This window comes from Cibotium barometz, chromosome 58, assembly GCF_041138505.1.
Source record: "Cibotium barometz isolate CiBa-2024 chromosome 58, ASM4113850v1, whole genome shotgun sequence".
Lineage (NCBI taxonomy): Eukaryota > Viridiplantae > Streptophyta > Polypodiopsida > Cyatheales > Cibotiaceae > Cibotium > Cibotium barometz.
The window spans coordinates 16310261-16325939 of NC_141103.1; the positions used below are offsets into that span (position 1 = coordinate 16310261).

At 41.5% G+C, this 15679-nt stretch overlaps 1 protein-coding gene across 6 annotated transcripts; it reads right to left on the reverse strand.

The window, feature by feature from the left end:
- Window positions 1-5850: 5850 nt before the first annotated feature.
- LOC147605963 (very-long-chain aldehyde decarbonylase CER3-like) lies at window positions 5851-15065 on the reverse strand. Of its 6 annotated transcripts, none has more exons than XM_086792864.1 (12): window positions 14711-14959; window positions 14127-14341; window positions 13727-13959; window positions 13363-13582; window positions 13011-13132; window positions 12640-12899; window positions 12352-12459; window positions 11948-12154; window positions 11642-11752; window positions 11383-11556; window positions 10302-10479; window positions 5851-8065 (listed from the first exon to the last, which is right to left on the reverse strand). In XM_086792864.1, exons 1-11 carry the CDS (start codon window positions 14759-14761, stop codon window positions 10324-10326), a joined length of 1857 nt encoding a protein of 618 aa, XP_086648990.1. In that variant the 5' UTR covers window positions 14762-14959; the 3' UTR covers window positions 5851-8065; window positions 10302-10323. The 6 variants fall into 6 exon arrangements, 5 of the variants coding, with proteins under 5 accessions (XP_086648990.1, XP_086648987.1, XP_086648989.1 ...); XM_086792861.1 differs by having other exon boundaries at window positions 10289-10479; XR_015265101.1 differs by lacking the exon at window positions 5851-8065 and adding an exon at window positions 8088-9671 and having other exon boundaries at window positions 10266-10479.
- Between the last annotated feature and the right edge of the window lie 614 nt (window positions 15066-15679).

The following is a 15679-nucleotide window of genomic DNA, read 5'->3' on the forward strand; positions in this document are numbered from 1 at the left end:
AGAAAGAGGGAGAGGGAGCTTGAGACTGAGGGAGCTTGACAAGGAGGGAGAGCTTGAGAGGGATGGAGTTTATGCAGCAATGGAGAGCTTAGAAAAGGAAGAAAGAGGGAGAGGGAGCTTGAGACTGAGGGAGCTTGACAAGGAGGGAGAGCTTGAGAGGTATGGAGTTTCTGCAGCAATGAAGAGCTTAGAAGAGGAAGAAAGAGGGAGAGGGAGCTTGAGACTGAGGGAGCTTGACAAGGAGGGAGAGCTTGAGAGGTATGGAGTTTCTGCAGCAATGAAGAGCTTAGAAGAGGAAGAAAGAGGTTCAAAATGAGTTTTCCAAACCTAGAGTATGTTGGGGGGAAGTTTGAGAGGGAAAACACACTTTTGGGAAAAAAATTGAAAAATTTTAATTTTTAGGGTTTTTAATCTGCGCGATTCTAGGTGGGGGGACCTCTAAGTTTGGGCCCAAGAGGTAGGGGGACAAGAGTAGTAATTAGGTCCCATTAGCAAACCAAAGCCTAGGCCCCCTCCTAGGGTCAAAGAAGTAAAAAATGTGCACCCAGCCCTCTTCCTATTGGTCCATTCCTAATCAAAAGTTAATCCAAGAGGCCCTCTTTGGGTCCAAAAAATTCCTAATGTGGCCTTGCCAACGTCCTCTTCCACGAGGATTACCTTTACCTCTCTGAGGTGTATATACATGACCACCTCTAGCACCATATGAAGGCTAAAAATTCTATTGTGGTGACCTATCCTGCCATCCACGACCATTACCACAACCTCGTGATGCAAATCTCCCCCTACCTCTAAATCCCCTTTGTGAATAGAAAGCTTAATTCTTGCCAGTATCATCATGGCTAGTAGATGCATCATGAAAAGAGTCACTAAGTTTGATTTCCTCAACAAGCAAGAGTGAAACCAACTCATCAAAATCTGGTAAACTTGTACTCCGAGCAACAGAGATAGATGTATCAAAAGACTTGTACTCCTTGCCAAGACCATGCAAAAAATGTCTACCAAATCATCATCAGGCATGGGGGCATTGATAGTTGCCAATGCATCTGCATACTTCTTTATCTCTTGTACATAATCATGAATACTCCTTCCTTTCCGCTTCACATTATGAATCTATTGTCTCAACTGAGACTTACGAGCACTAGTATCTATATCAAACAACTTCACCAAAGTATCCTATGCATCCTTGGGATTCTCAACATCATGTATATGTATGAGTATAGCATCCGAGATACATATAGACAAGTAATGCAAAACTTTGTATGCTCTCTCTGACCATTGTTTATGAGCTACAACTTGTTGTTGTGTAGGTTGTCAGGGTAGCCCCAGCTCCTGGCTTTGCACCTGTAACAAGATTCCAAAAATCTTTTCCTTTTAGAAAGCTTTTAATCCTGTACTTCCATGCCTGGAAGTTATTTCTATCCAACTTCTAGGTTATCTAACATATTTGCTCAATGCAAATGCACCTTTTGCACATGTATAATTTTGTAAATGAGCCTTCCTCAGCTCAACCACACTCTAATAAGTGTCCCAAATACTCCAACGTACTCAAGCAACTTCACTGTTGATGTAGAAAATCACACTGATTGCATTCAAATTGAACTGGCATACTCCTCCAAAATACCCTATTTTGACGCGCTTTCCAAGGCTTCCAAATGCTTCAAATTTTAATATAGTGCTTCAATCAAGTGTGGATAACTTGCATTGACACCCGAACAAGCTCAATGTTGCATATTAACACCAACCAGGGCGTATACATACCAGAAATATCAAATCCACTTCTCTGTTTTGAGAAAAACCAGTAAAACGAGTAGGAAAAGTGTTCTAATTTCTTCAGTTCTTGTCCAAATTGAGGAACCAAGCATTCATTAGCTTAGCAATGATGTCTACTAACTCCATGTAAAAGGAATTAGACCAATTATAAAAGTTGAGAGAGTAACTAGTCGATTAATGACCCTCTGTTTCACTAATCTATCCAACTTCTCACCCACAATATGTACAAGGTTGTCTGACATATTTGCTCAATGCAAATGCACCTTTTGCACATGTTTAATTTTGTAAATGAGCCTTCCTCAGCTCAACCACACTCTAATAAGTGTCCCAAATAATCCAACATACTCAACCAACTTCACTGTTGATGTAGAAAATCACACTGATTGCATTCAAATTGAACTAGCATACTTAGTCCAAAATACCCTATTTTGACGCGCTTTCCAAGGCTTCTAAATGCTTCAAATTTTAATATAGTGGTTCAATCAAGTGTGGATAACTTGCATTGACACCCGAACAAGCTCAATGTTGCATATTAGCACCAACCAGGGTGTATACATACCAGAAATATCAAATCCCCTTCTCTGTTTTGAGAAAAACCAGTAGGAAAAGTGTTCTAATTTCTTCAATTCTTGTCCAAATTGAGGGACCAAGCATTCATTAGCTTAGCAATGATGTCTACTAACTCCATGTAAAAGGAATTAGACCAATTATAAAAGTTGAGAGGGTAATTAGTTGATTAATGACCCTCTGTTTCACTAATCACTATTTACAGCCTTTTTAACCACCTCATAATTAGCTCCAAAATGCATAATTGCTCCAACAAACCACATAGCAACCTTCTCCTCTGTGTTGTCACAATATTGCTAAGAAGATTTTAAGGTTAATCAACCACCAAGCTTGTATTTAACCTCCACTATGCAAAGTGATGAATATTCTGTCCTGTTTTACCCTTCAGGTTGCACCGCCGCCTGCTATTGGGGGGATTTGGAGAGTTGGTTGTGGCTATTGAAGCTACATGAGGGTTCCCAACACTCCTAGTAGGCATGCACCTAAGCCACCAATTTGTTGATTTTTGCAAACGACTGGCTCCAATTGCATCAAAATTGAACCTCTATTCTCTGTTTTTGTGAGGGCCTCAAAACAGTATTTTTCCAATCACTTCAATGCATCAAACTTGCTCCAAATTCACTCTAGGGCTTGCACATGAGTTTCCAACACATTCCCATTTGCCAGCAGATACATAAATCTTTGCCAGATGATTTGCAACCATTTGCCTTATACATTCACCACAATCAAGCTTCAATCGAGAGCTTGCAAAACAGAAATTTTTCTTTGCTTTGGGCAACTCAAATCTGATATTGTTTGTGTTTTTGCACTTGCAATCCGCTCAAGGATGTTTAGTATTCCTTACTCGGTAGGCCAAGCTCTCAGATTTAATGAAAATTGGTGTGCTCCAAGCTTCATAGCTCCAATGGCAAGCTCCACAGCTTTTCTTCACAGCTTCTTCTCCCTCTTCTCTCACTCACTCATAAACCCTAATAGAGAGCACTAGGCTCTGCTGATACCATGATGAAAAACACGTAGAGGGAGAGGAGACACACACAGCGGAGCAAACCCTAATGTATTAGTAAAACCCTAACCATAGAGGGAAGCCATGTCCCATCTCACACAATATAAAGCCATAGTCCAAAAGCTACAACACACTACTTGTGTTATGTCCACACACAGCTAACCCTAGCTACTGTCCACACAACTATGACTAGCTGGACGCGGTCATTTATGTCTCACACATGTTACTGTGCCTAACATGTCAGCACATAGTATAACTGGCATAAAGCTGACATCGAGCTTGAATCTCAACAGCCCCTCTCAAGCTCATGATGTACTGCCATAGATGAAGATGTAGATGAGCTTGGGCTATCAAAGCTCTCAACAATATAGAATTGCTCTTTTTCTAACCTTTCTTATTTGATTTCATCCACTTCTGCCTTTTATGAGGTGGCTTCAAGTGGCCCGAACAAAAAAGATTGCTATGAGGGCAACCATTGAGCCCAGTTTAGGAAAGAAGATGGGTTCATCCTCAAAGCCCTCCAAATTACAGGAAAGCTCCAGACAAAGAAGGCTTTACTAGTACATTGCAATGATGAAAAAGCTTAGACAGGCAATGAAATATATGCAGTTATGCATCGCCAAGCTTCCTTTCCAAAGATTCGTTCATGGCATCTATGAAGTATGGACTCCAGGCATGGTGAATCCCTCAACCCTCTCTTGCCTTCAACAAGAGACAACAAATGATTTTATGATTGAGTTTTTCCAACATAGCTACGTCCTGGTAGCACATGCAAATCGTGTGACTATCATGGACAAAGACATGCACTCACTTCGGTGGAGTGTGCTACGGATATGACTGTCTATTATGTCCTCTCCCCGTTCTTGATACACAAATGAGAAATATTCTAGAGATCCCTCCACTCAAAAGAGAGAGGGATGGAGTGAGAGTAGAAGAAGTGGCCCATGATCGGGACACTCGTTTTGGCTCAAAAGTGAGGGATAGACCTGTAGAGAGAGAATAAGCGGTTGAACAGGAAGCAACTGAACAGCTCGAAGAATTACGTCGGAGAGCTCTCAGACAACAATTGTTGGATGGCCTTGATGCACAGAATGCAAAGGCACTGCGATTTCTTGGCCCAAGTTTTGAAGTTTGTTTATATGTTGCGCAAGAAACTAGATTTTTTGCATTTTCTCTGCATGATGTAATAGTTTTGTAAAACTATCGATAATGGGAGGTGATAGACTCAATCGTGCTGGGCCTATTCTTTCGTGAGTGTTTCTTATTTTAGTTAGAGACATTTGTACAATAGTGTTGCATGTTCCTTCGAGTGTAGGATTGATCTATTTCTTTGCTTACAGAATGACTGTAGGAAATCTACCATTTCCTACAGAATGACTGTAGGAAATCTACCATTTCCAATGTATAGTCATGTGCTTCTGCTAGACCCACTAATGTCAACACGCCTCATGATCTAACTGTCACATTTTGTAATATCTTGAATTACTTCCTTGCTACTGACATGGATCCCCTCGATGTGGTTTTGTTAGCTTACTACAAAATGTAAGCACTAGTATACATAATAAATTCATTAATGATCTTTTTGTAAGCCTTTAAGGTTTTTGCAAAAGCCATTGGAGCTTGGTCTTTTTGGATCTTCGCGCCAGAGTCTGTTACTTAGCCAACTCCACGACAGGCTACCACGAACATGTCCAATCGTAAGTGTCTCTGTTAGAAATATTGGCAACTCCAATCCGTTAAAACTTTTAAATATGGAATATTTAATGATCTTATTTTTCGAGTCTGTTAAGAAAATGTTGAATGCTTGGGAGGCTTTGACTCAAGATAATTTTTTGGATATACAAATAAGTAGAGTAGAAGTTCCAATACAACTCGACCCCCACTTGTGTGGATGGAGGGTCTGCCTAAATGCGAAATTGCTCTTGTATAGGACTTTTCAACTACAAGACGATAAAGGTTCTATTAAATTAGTATTTGTTTTCTTATATATTCTACATTAAACTCTTATCCAACTTTATATTGTTCATATAGAGTCCACTGTGGGAGGCTATTCAAGTTTAGATATTAGGCAATTTCGAGCAGAGGCAATTGACTGCCTTGTTATGAACTGTGTTGCAACACAAGGTCCCCAGGATCCCATTCATCCCATTCCACCACCGGCACAACAATCTGAAGCGGCCTCCCAATCTCTTACACAGAAGATCCCACCCAATCCTCCCAAACTCCTATAGAAGATCCCACCCAAACTCCCACCTCCCAGTCTGCCCCACAACCCCCTCTATCATTGAAATGTTCTTAGTAATCTTAAGTTATAAAACTTGGTTGTAAATCATTTTTCAAATATACAAACGAGTGAGTTTTTGATATACAGAAGAGTTAGTTTTTGTATGATTTTTCAACTTCATAAATATGATATTGGAATAATGATTTGAAAAGCATTTAAAATTTGATCAAGATGGAAATTGGTCTCAAATTTATAAACATATTATGTAAGACAGTAGGCAAAACTACAATTGCTTGTGACATTTCGGCTTGGGGATACTAGAACAGGTCGAATACATTTTTTGGTACATATTGGGGGGTGGTTCTATTGTTCAGCAGGTTTTGGATCACTGCACTTTCACTTCTTTATGGCTCGCTTCTTCACATTCTCAGGACTTTCAATTTGGTCTTCATTAGGGAGCATTAAAGCTAATGTAATGCCATGATGTGTAGCAACCTATGTGGAAAATCCACTCCAACATGCACTTCGGTGCGGTTGGTCGTTCAAGAACCTGCCCATCCTTGGCTTCATTGAATTCCTCAACTCGTTGCCCATTCTTCACTTCATCACACCCATCCAAATCCATGCCACCTTTATTAAACTCCATGCAATTTTGAGAGCTCCCTTGCTGCAAGTTCTCTTCTCTTTGGTAAGGCAAAGTCTTGGTCCTTGCTTCCCTTATGGGATAAGGGATCGTAAAATTCCTCTTGATCTAGCTCTACCATGTTATTAGGTCTAAGAAATGATCCTGCTTGAGAGATCACTCAAAAAAACAACGCATCAAAAGATTTGTTAAGGTCAATGTACAATATATGCACTGTTAGTTTCACCTATGTCATTCATAGAAAAAACTAATACTGTAATATAAAAATCTCAAGATTCCAACAAACATGACAAAGTAAGTACGTACACACAATAATTCAAATAGAGTACTGCTACCTTTTTTCATTGTGTGCTCCTTGGAAGATGTGGCAAACACTAACTTCTTTAGAGCATCAGTGATCATTTGGCTACACCCAGTAGTTGCACATTTATTCTTTTTTTTGCAAGCAAGGGCAAAGCAAAGAGCGTGGTAGGTATGTCTATGAGGAAGCATGTATAGTCATTTTGATCCATTGCAAAACCACATGCCACGTAGTCACCCATAACAACAAATGTGCTCTTAGCACTCATTGAGACTTTAGGCAGTGTAAATGGAAGAGTTAGTACCCTCTTGTCCTTCATCAGATGGTTTAGGAGGGACTCAATAAACCGATGTTAGGATGTGGAGTCTTTAACTTGAATCAACAAATTTTCAAGTTCTATCTGTGAATAAAATATTAAACATGAACATCGCAAATTATTAGCTAATGATCATAGCTATGAGGATAAAACATAATCAAGAAATGGCTTAAAATAACATGTTCAAAGTGTCTTAATGGTGCAAATAACATTTATTCCATGACTTTTATACAAATCACCACAATGCGATAGGGTTATGTTCGTGCACGAAGAAACGGCCTGTTTGCATTGTGGTGATTCTATCTTAAGACACATAAATAACTCAAGAAAAGGCCTAAGATAACTTGTTCAAAGTGTCTTAATGGTGCAAATAACATTTATTCCATGACTTTCATACAAATCACCACAACACAATAGGGTTGTGTTTGTCTATGAAGAAATGGCCTATTCGCGCGAACTGTGCCAAGCATTGAGGTGCATCGTCAAGGGATATTCAACCCATTTCACCTTGTGTTTTTCTTTCTTTGAAGGGCTTTGGGCTGCTTTACACCTTTCCCAAACAAGCGAATCCCCGAGCAAAATGCACTAAGACTTCATTATTTTAGGGAGCTGCTTGATAGACTTTGTGGTAAAGAAGAACACATTCCTCATACATATCCACTCTTAATGATCTCAAGCGGACTTTCTCATTATTATGGCACTTATGAGACCACACTGAAAGCCATTGGTGGGTATCATTGAAATTTTCATCAATCAACAAACCTAAGGTCTTTACCTCCAAGACTAAGCCAATATTCTTCATGAAACTCCTCTTTTGTCATGCAAAAACAAGTCTATTGAGGAAAGCTTTAGGAGCTTTCCAACGCATTGCATTTTGATATAATCATCAGTAAATATTATATTCTAAGCGTAAACATCTACAAGTTGAGGAAACTTTGTAAGGCCTCAAGGAATCAATCTATAGAAATCACAAAATATGTTATATCTTCATTACAAAGATATAATGAATAGGATCTTGGGATACTTTATGCAGAGTAAATCTTTTAGATGCTAAAAGCAAATCCTTTTTCATTGGAAGACCATATACACAGTATATATTTTGGCACTAAAAGCAAATCCTTTCTTCTATGCACTCAATTATCATGTACAATGTAAAGCTTAAATAGCTACATTTAGCCTACCTTTGAGACTACGCGGGGAAGGTTGCTTCTTGACTTTAGAAGTCCTTATTGTTGTTGTTGCTAAAATAGAAAAACACAAACAAACATTTAGTTAGAGAAAAAGAGAGCAGATTAGAGTGAAACGGGCACGCACAATATGTGAGAAAGAGAAACCTACACACACACATACACACACACCCACACACATTTAAACACTACCAACATGTGCATTAGGGAGATGTTCAAACCCTACATAAACATAGTAGAGACTAATCCACACAAAGAGAAGTAGACAGATCTGTACCTAAAGGTCACAAAGACATAGACAACTAAAGCCTATTTTAAGTGCACGGGCATGTGCACATTTGCACATAGGAAGGGAAAGAGTTCTTGAAAACGTGTGTGTGTGTGTGTGTGTGTGTGTGAGAGAGAGAGAGAGAGAGAGAGAGAGAGAGAGAGAGAGAGAGAGAGAGAGAGAGACAATTGAACCTCGAGAGTTTCTCCCACTGTTCCTACACAAGACAAAGAGAGAGAGAGAGAGAGAGAGAGAGAGAGAGAAGAGAGTGTCGCAAAGACGAGGGAAAGGGATAGAGGGAGAAAAGGAGAGATAGATATTTCAAAAATGTTCAGAGAGGGAGGTAGGGATTTTTGAAAATTGTACATAGTGGTAGAGAATTGGTAAAACTGTCTCAGAAATCATTTTTTAAAGTCTTTTCTATTATTTTTGTTAAAACTGATTCACAACAAAGCAACCACACACTTTTTAGCAAAACCACATAACCACCTTTTAAGCGCTTTAAAACCATCCACCTTGAAGTACTAGAAGCCGGCCACCTATACATGCTTTAAAACCACTCACTTTCAAGTACCAAAAAGCAAGCCACCTATACATGCTTTAAAACCACTCACTTTCAAGTACCAAAAGAGCAAGCCACCTATACATGGTTTCACTCTCTTGTGAATACTTCGAAATCTTATCATTTGTATGATTGTTTTACCGAAATAGCTAACTTGTTTTTTTCATAATATAACTAGTTCATGGATTTATTGCAACACTTTTTGTCTTATAGACCCTTTTATATTTTGTAAATATTGATACTCTCCTTATACTCTCTCTCTCTCTCTCTCTCACACACACACACACACACACGCACGCACGCACGCACGTGCATGCATGCATGCCAGTCCACCCCTAAGAATATGTATGACATACACATATAAGCTCACAGATAGTTTATGTTGAAAGTACTTGAACTTACATTCAAAAACATAATATACACAAGAAGGAAAGTGATCAATGGAAAGATATTCATATCATTACAAAGATGTTGGGTTGAATCATACTTGTATCATTCCATTACATTTATGCTTTTAACACTATGTTAGATAATTTAGAAAAATTCGCGTTCCCATTTGAAAAATGGGATCATGGTGAACTTGTCCAAAATTTTATCAAAACCCTCTTATATGTGACATATCGTCAGAAAGATCTTGAAGAGTAGAATCTAAATCTACAACTTCCATGGAGTTGTTATGTTTAAGATATGTCCATAACTATATAGGAAAGGTGATTCCCAAAATATAAGATTTTTTCCAAATTGTCTAATATTGATATGTTTAGCATGATAAAGCGCTTGAAATTGATTGAAATTGATCTACATGTTCTGCGTAGGTTGTCGACACTCCTCTGCACACACACACACACACACACACACACACACACACACACACACACAAAAGCATTAGAATGTAGACTAGCACATATATTTACAATTCAAAGTTATTCCAAAGTAATGTAGGTGAACAAGAGAAAAATCCAATCTTCAACTAAAATAAAACTATAATTGCTATAGAAAAGTTATTCCAAAGTAATGTAGGTGAACAAGAGAAAAATCCAATCTTCAACTAAAATAAAACTATAATTGCTATAGAAAAATAATAAAAATGATGATAGAGGGTAGATAAATACAACATAAAATCTCAAATTTTCTCAATCCCCATATCACATGTAAATATTATGAAAACTTGTCAAATTATTAGAATGTACACATTTCTTTGCGATTTGATTTTAATTGTTTTGTGTAATATTTGACGTTACAAAACCTAACGTCAAAAATACACGACCAAGTTTAGGATTATCTTTGAGTTGTACTAAGTGTGTCATCATGGATTAATTTGAGTTTAATTACACGAGTAACACGTTTAGAAGGACAATCAAAATCTATCATTTTGTCTCGGAAGAAAACACAAGGAGCCATTTGAGACTTTGAAAAGGGGGCACCTTAGGTAGGAGTGATTGAGAACCTTGAGAGATCACCTCGTTTACGCTGTATGCGCGTTCATACAGGCGATAGACCGTGCTTGAGAGCCGCTGCCCAAACCGTGTCAATGCGGTCCACGTCGAGGGCGCCCACTTCGTGGTGTGTCCAGCCTTCAAGGGCATGCACAACCCCGCCCGCATGGCAGGCATGCACTACGTTTCGGTCTAGGGTGTACTGCAACGAGAACAACAAGAGAGAGGCCCTTCCTTTGTTATGGGCAGGATAGAAGAATTGAACCAGGTGTGTGTATGTGTATGTGTGTGTGTTTTTTGAGAACCGTGTGTGTGTGTGTGTGTGTGTTTTAAGAGAGAGAGAGATCGCAGCACGCCGGATCACGTAGTATGTCTGTATGTGTGTGTGTTTATAGAGAGAGAGAGAGAGAGGAGAGGATTGGTTACCTCGGAACACGCCGGATGTGTTTTTTTTTTAGAGAGAGAGGGGATTGGTGGTTGTTGTGGTTTACCTAGCAGCACGCTGGATCACGTAATATGTGTGTATGTGTGAGTTTTGAGAGAGAGAGAGAGGGAGGACTGGTGGTGGTGATTTGCCTCGCAACATGCCGGATCACGTAATGCGCGTGTGTGTTTTCTTTCCCTGAGAGAGAGGATTGGTGGTGGTGGTTGACCTCGCAGCACGCACGCCGGATCACGTAATATGTGAGTGTGTGTGTGTGTGTGTGTTTTGAGAGAGAGAGAGAGGATTGTTGGTGGTGGTGGTTTACCTCGCAACACGCCACCCCCCCTTAGGCGATGATCCGACCGCCCTTCCTTCTTTATGGGCAAGATAGAATTGAAACACAATGTGCTCTAGGTGTAGGGGTGTGTGTGTGTGTGTCTATGTGTGTGTTTTACGTGATCCGACAGCCCTTCCTTCTTTATGGGCAAGATAGAATTGAAAGACAATGTGTGTCTGTGTGTGTGTGTTGAGAGGCAATGTGCTGGTGTATGTGTGTGTGTGTGTTACGTGATCCGACAGCCCTTCCTTCTTTATGGGCAAGATAGAATTGAAAGACAATGTGCTCTAGGGGTGTGTGTGTGTGTGTTTTGAGAGAGAAGATTGCAGGTGGTGGAGGTTTACCTCGCAACACGCTAGCCCCTTTATGTGATCCGGCAGCTTCATGGCGGCAAGCTTGCCGTAAGTGCAGTCTCTGCGGAAGGGTATAACCGGCGGCACAACGAACTGATGAAAGTGGGTTCCAGTAGGCGCCAGCATTTGATCCGAAAAACCGGCCCACTTTCCCAATACCCACGCCTGCATGCATGCAGGAGAATTGTGTTTTATATATAATGATCTCAATTAATCTCTTATTAGTAAAAACAACTCTATTGCGTATCACCTTGCATTCCTTTCCCGCTTGATACTTTGTAACGTGCACAAGATTATTTCGGGTCTCAGGAGGAGCCTCTGCTGCAATTTGTTCAAAACGTTTTCGTGATTCCGTCAACATCTGCACAACACATTGCATTGGGCGTTAGTAAATGGACAATGGCTTATCCAGCCCTTACACGTGTTGCATGTACACGCGTACGGTTCTCATAACGACACGCATAGCCCCTCGATATTTATCTCAACACCATGGCCAATGGGCATCGTCCAACACATCACTGTTGTCACTGTTGTTGCTGCATGGTTAGTCACTTACCAGCACTCTCACCCCCTTCTTGCAGAGGTACAAAGCGATGGCCCTTCCAAGCTTGGAGGTGGCTCCTGTCAAGAAGACCTCCTTGACGTGCTCTGGTATCTCCTTAATGATCACTGCTGCTGTCAGGGTGTTCCCATGGCACACCCTGATCTTCAGATTCGGATTCTTCATCACAAAGAGATTCCCCCCACCATTGAGAGCTTCGTTCTATGCAACAACAATCCATACACGTGTAAGAAGGCCATGGTTATGGGTTGATAGGGTTTCAGAAAAAACTCATTAATACATTTCAATTAAAGGGTAAGGTCTGATGAAGAGATCGTTAACATCTTGTTGATAAAGGGTTTGGTAAGGTTTTGACTCATTAACATGATTAATCAAATACAGGAACTGAATGAATATACCTTGTTTAAAGCTGCAAGGCTGAGGACTTTGACGCCAATACTGTCAGCGTCTACGATAGCTTTCTCGATGAGTTTGTTGATGCCGGGGTGTGCAAAGGGCAAAAAGTACTGAACATAAAAATAAAGGAAAAATAAGGGTCATCATGAATGCATGGTGGAGTTTTCCATGGGAGCATGGTAAAATTGAGAGAGCATGGTAAAATTGAGAGAAATATGCTTGGCAGCCGTAGGCCGAATCGTCAAAAAAAAAAACTGAAAAAAAAAACCTTCAGAAGGGAGAAATATTACCATGAAAGCAAAGCGAGGGATCAACCATATTTGATGGAAGCGGTCACCGATGTAGTAATTCCAGCCCTTGAAAGCTGTGCCCCACATCCACATGGCCATCGCTACTGGAAGCACGAACGGCCAGGAGGGGAGGAGGAAGAGGTTTGCTCTGTAGCGGTGTGATGCGAAGGCACGGAAGAGGAAATGCACGTGCAAGCTCGACATGAAGTCCACAGAATGCACCAGAAACACAAAGTCGGGAACGCGCGTTTTGAAACGTTCTGCATTTTAGAGGTCCATCAGGGGGTCGCTTATTATCTGTTCCTGCCTTTCAAGCAGTGCTAAAAACCAAGCATCAATGCTATGATTTGACTACAATGGCGCGTACGTACCTTCGCGGAGCTGCGCGTGAAACGCCTCCGTGTTGCTATTCACCGTTTGCCCTAGATAGTCATACAAAGGCATGAAAAGGCAAAAGTTGGAATCTCCATGCTCGTGATGCAGCGTGTGATACCTTCACGCAACCGCAAACAAATGAAATCACTGTGTTAGGTAGCATTCTTGCGGAGCGCTAAGAATCTTGCTAATTTGGTTGGGACGCTAATTGAAGCGTGCAATATGTGTGGGCGTGGGTGGATGGGTGTGTGTGTGTGTGAGAGAGTGAGTGGAGGTCTGTGTGTGAGAGAGTGAGTGGAGGTCTGTGTGTGAGAGAGAGCGATCAGAGAGAGATGAGGGGGCACCCACGATGGCGTGTAAAGGAGGTATCTGAGAAGAGGAAAGCTGCGAAACGCGCAGAGCGGCACCACTTCCACATTAGAGTGCCCAAAAGCCCGCAAACACTCGAATACCAACAAGTAAGCATACAAGGTGACGACCGATCCGCTGCCCAGTACGCTCCCGCCCAAGATGGGCACCGCCATAACCATCGCAAGCACCAACTGCTCCAAGAATGTGCTTGATCCCGCTGCGCCCAACAGCCCCATTTTTAAGACGCGCATTGATTGCATGGAGCAGCAAACGAAAGAATCTCTCTCTCTCTCTCTCTCTCTCTCTCTCTCTCTCTCTCTCTCTCTCGCTCTCGCGCACACGCACACGCACGCGCACACACCTGTGGAGGGCTCCGGCGTGACAGACGTGTGGTGTAGCTTATGGTAGTTCTCGAAAAGATACTTGGAATGGAAGGCCCTATGACTCCAGTAGTAGAGACACTCTGCAGGTCCCATGTGAAGAAGCACTGTGATGAGAAGACCAGCGCTGTTCCACAGAGGCAAATGCTGAAAGAGCCCTAGCCGTGAGTGGCCTGCGAACAACAACAACGCCTGGAGAAGGTGGTGATTGTCGCTGCAAAATAAATAAATAAATAATTATCAACTAGAAAAAAATCCGTGGTGATTGTCAAAAAAAGAAGAAGGAAAAAGATCAGCTACTTAAAAAATCTCACAATTATATTCAACTAAAAAAATTCCCGTGCTTTAAAAAAACACAAACGACAGTGTTCTGAGTTTGACCAGTGCCATTCTCGATCGACTTGTTGATAGCTGAGGCCGTCCGACCGAATCTGGACGCTTTCTACCAAGGGTAGAAACCGCGAGTAGAATTGCCAGAACTGGTATATTAAGCTGCGAGCAGCGGTGATTGCCAATATGTGGAAGTAGAAGTTGTAGGCGATGGGCATGTCCCGGCAAGACCAAGCAGCCACTACTACAGGGAGGTAGAGGAGGTACTGCAGAAGAAATCACCAGATCAATTCTCACAAGAGTCATTTTACCAATTTCGCACAAATTAAGAATTTCTCTCTATATTGTGTGTGTGTGTGTGTGTGTGTGTGTGAGAGAGAGAGAGAGAGAGAGAGAGAGAGTTCTGCTTGAATTTCTCTCTATTCTCTGTGTGTGTATGAGTGAGAGAGGGAGAGAGAGATTCTGCTTTCTGCAGCTGCCGATGCTTTGCCAAGGCCAAGCAGAGAGACGTAGAGTTGCCATGGCAGAAGGGGAACTTCGAATCATCTACTCTGTGCGTGCGTGCGCGCGCGCGCGCGCGCGCGTGTGTGTGTGTGAGAGAGAGAGAGAGAGAGAGAGAGAGAGCATTTCTGCACCTTATAGTTGCCGATGCTTTGCCAAGGCCAAGCAGAGAGGAGCGGTGCCATGAAGAAGGGCCGCAAGAAGGAAAATTTTCAAGGAGCGTGTTGCTGCGGCACTGAGTAGATTTGACTCACGAGACATTTATAAAACCACAGCCAATGGTCGCAGTCGCACAGACTGCTCACAGATGTCGTCACGGAGGTAATACAAGTTGGGGAGGCAGGTGGTTGTGGTTAGCTGCTGCATTGAAGCCAATGCACAGTAGAGCGATCCCGGCACTAAATGTTCTTCGGACAATCCAGCAGGGCCGCAGGCCGGTTTGCGTGGCGCGATTGCAAAGTGCAGGACACGCGGCTTCAATCCGCGCCTAGTAAAGTCTTTGCCTTGCAAAGAGCAGGACACGCGGCTTCAATCCGCGCTAGTTTAGAGTCTAAGTTCACACCTTGCACAACTCTGGTCAAAGCACACATTGCAACATGCAGGCTTTTCCGCTTTTCCCCACAAAAAAAGTAGTAGTAGAGTACTTAAACTCCATTAAATGTAACTTTGCCATCCAGGGCAGTGTAGTGTCAAGAAAAAAAAAACCTTCTTTAGTGTAATTTTCACTGCTCAAATTGAGAAAAAACGATTATACTTTTGCCCAGCCTTGAATTTAAAGTTTTAAATTTTTAAAGTTTCAGTTATAAAACCGATTAATCTATGTATTTTTCATTAAAAACTAGTTGGTCTTGAAGGTCATCCTTTTTTCCACTGGTTAGAAAATAAGTTTATTTTTGACACTGGTCAAGGGTTGCAACAGTGCAACACTGCAACGTGCTATTTTGACCCTAAAATACATACATCTGTCATCCAAGCTTCCACAGCCACCCTAGGGTCTGTATGGGTGGCTGGCCATCAAAAAGTAAAGTAAATTGTAAAAAATGGGGCACTATCTTCACACTAATAGGTTTAACACATTCACACTAATATCTTTTTGTCAATGG

Coding starts and splice junctions, on each gene's coding strand:
- LOC147605963 (XM_086792864.1), bottom strand. CDS start 14,761: ATGGCACCGCTCCTCTCTGCTTGGCCTTGGCAAAGCATCGGCAACTAT. Junction 13,960..14,126: donor GTCGATCGAGAATGGCACTG/GTCAAACTCAGA, acceptor TTTATTTTGCAG/CGACAATCACCACCTTCTCC. Junction 11,557..11,641: donor AAGCGGGAAAGGAATGCAAG/GTGATACGCAAT, acceptor GCATGCATGCAG/GCGTGGGTATTGGGAAAGTG.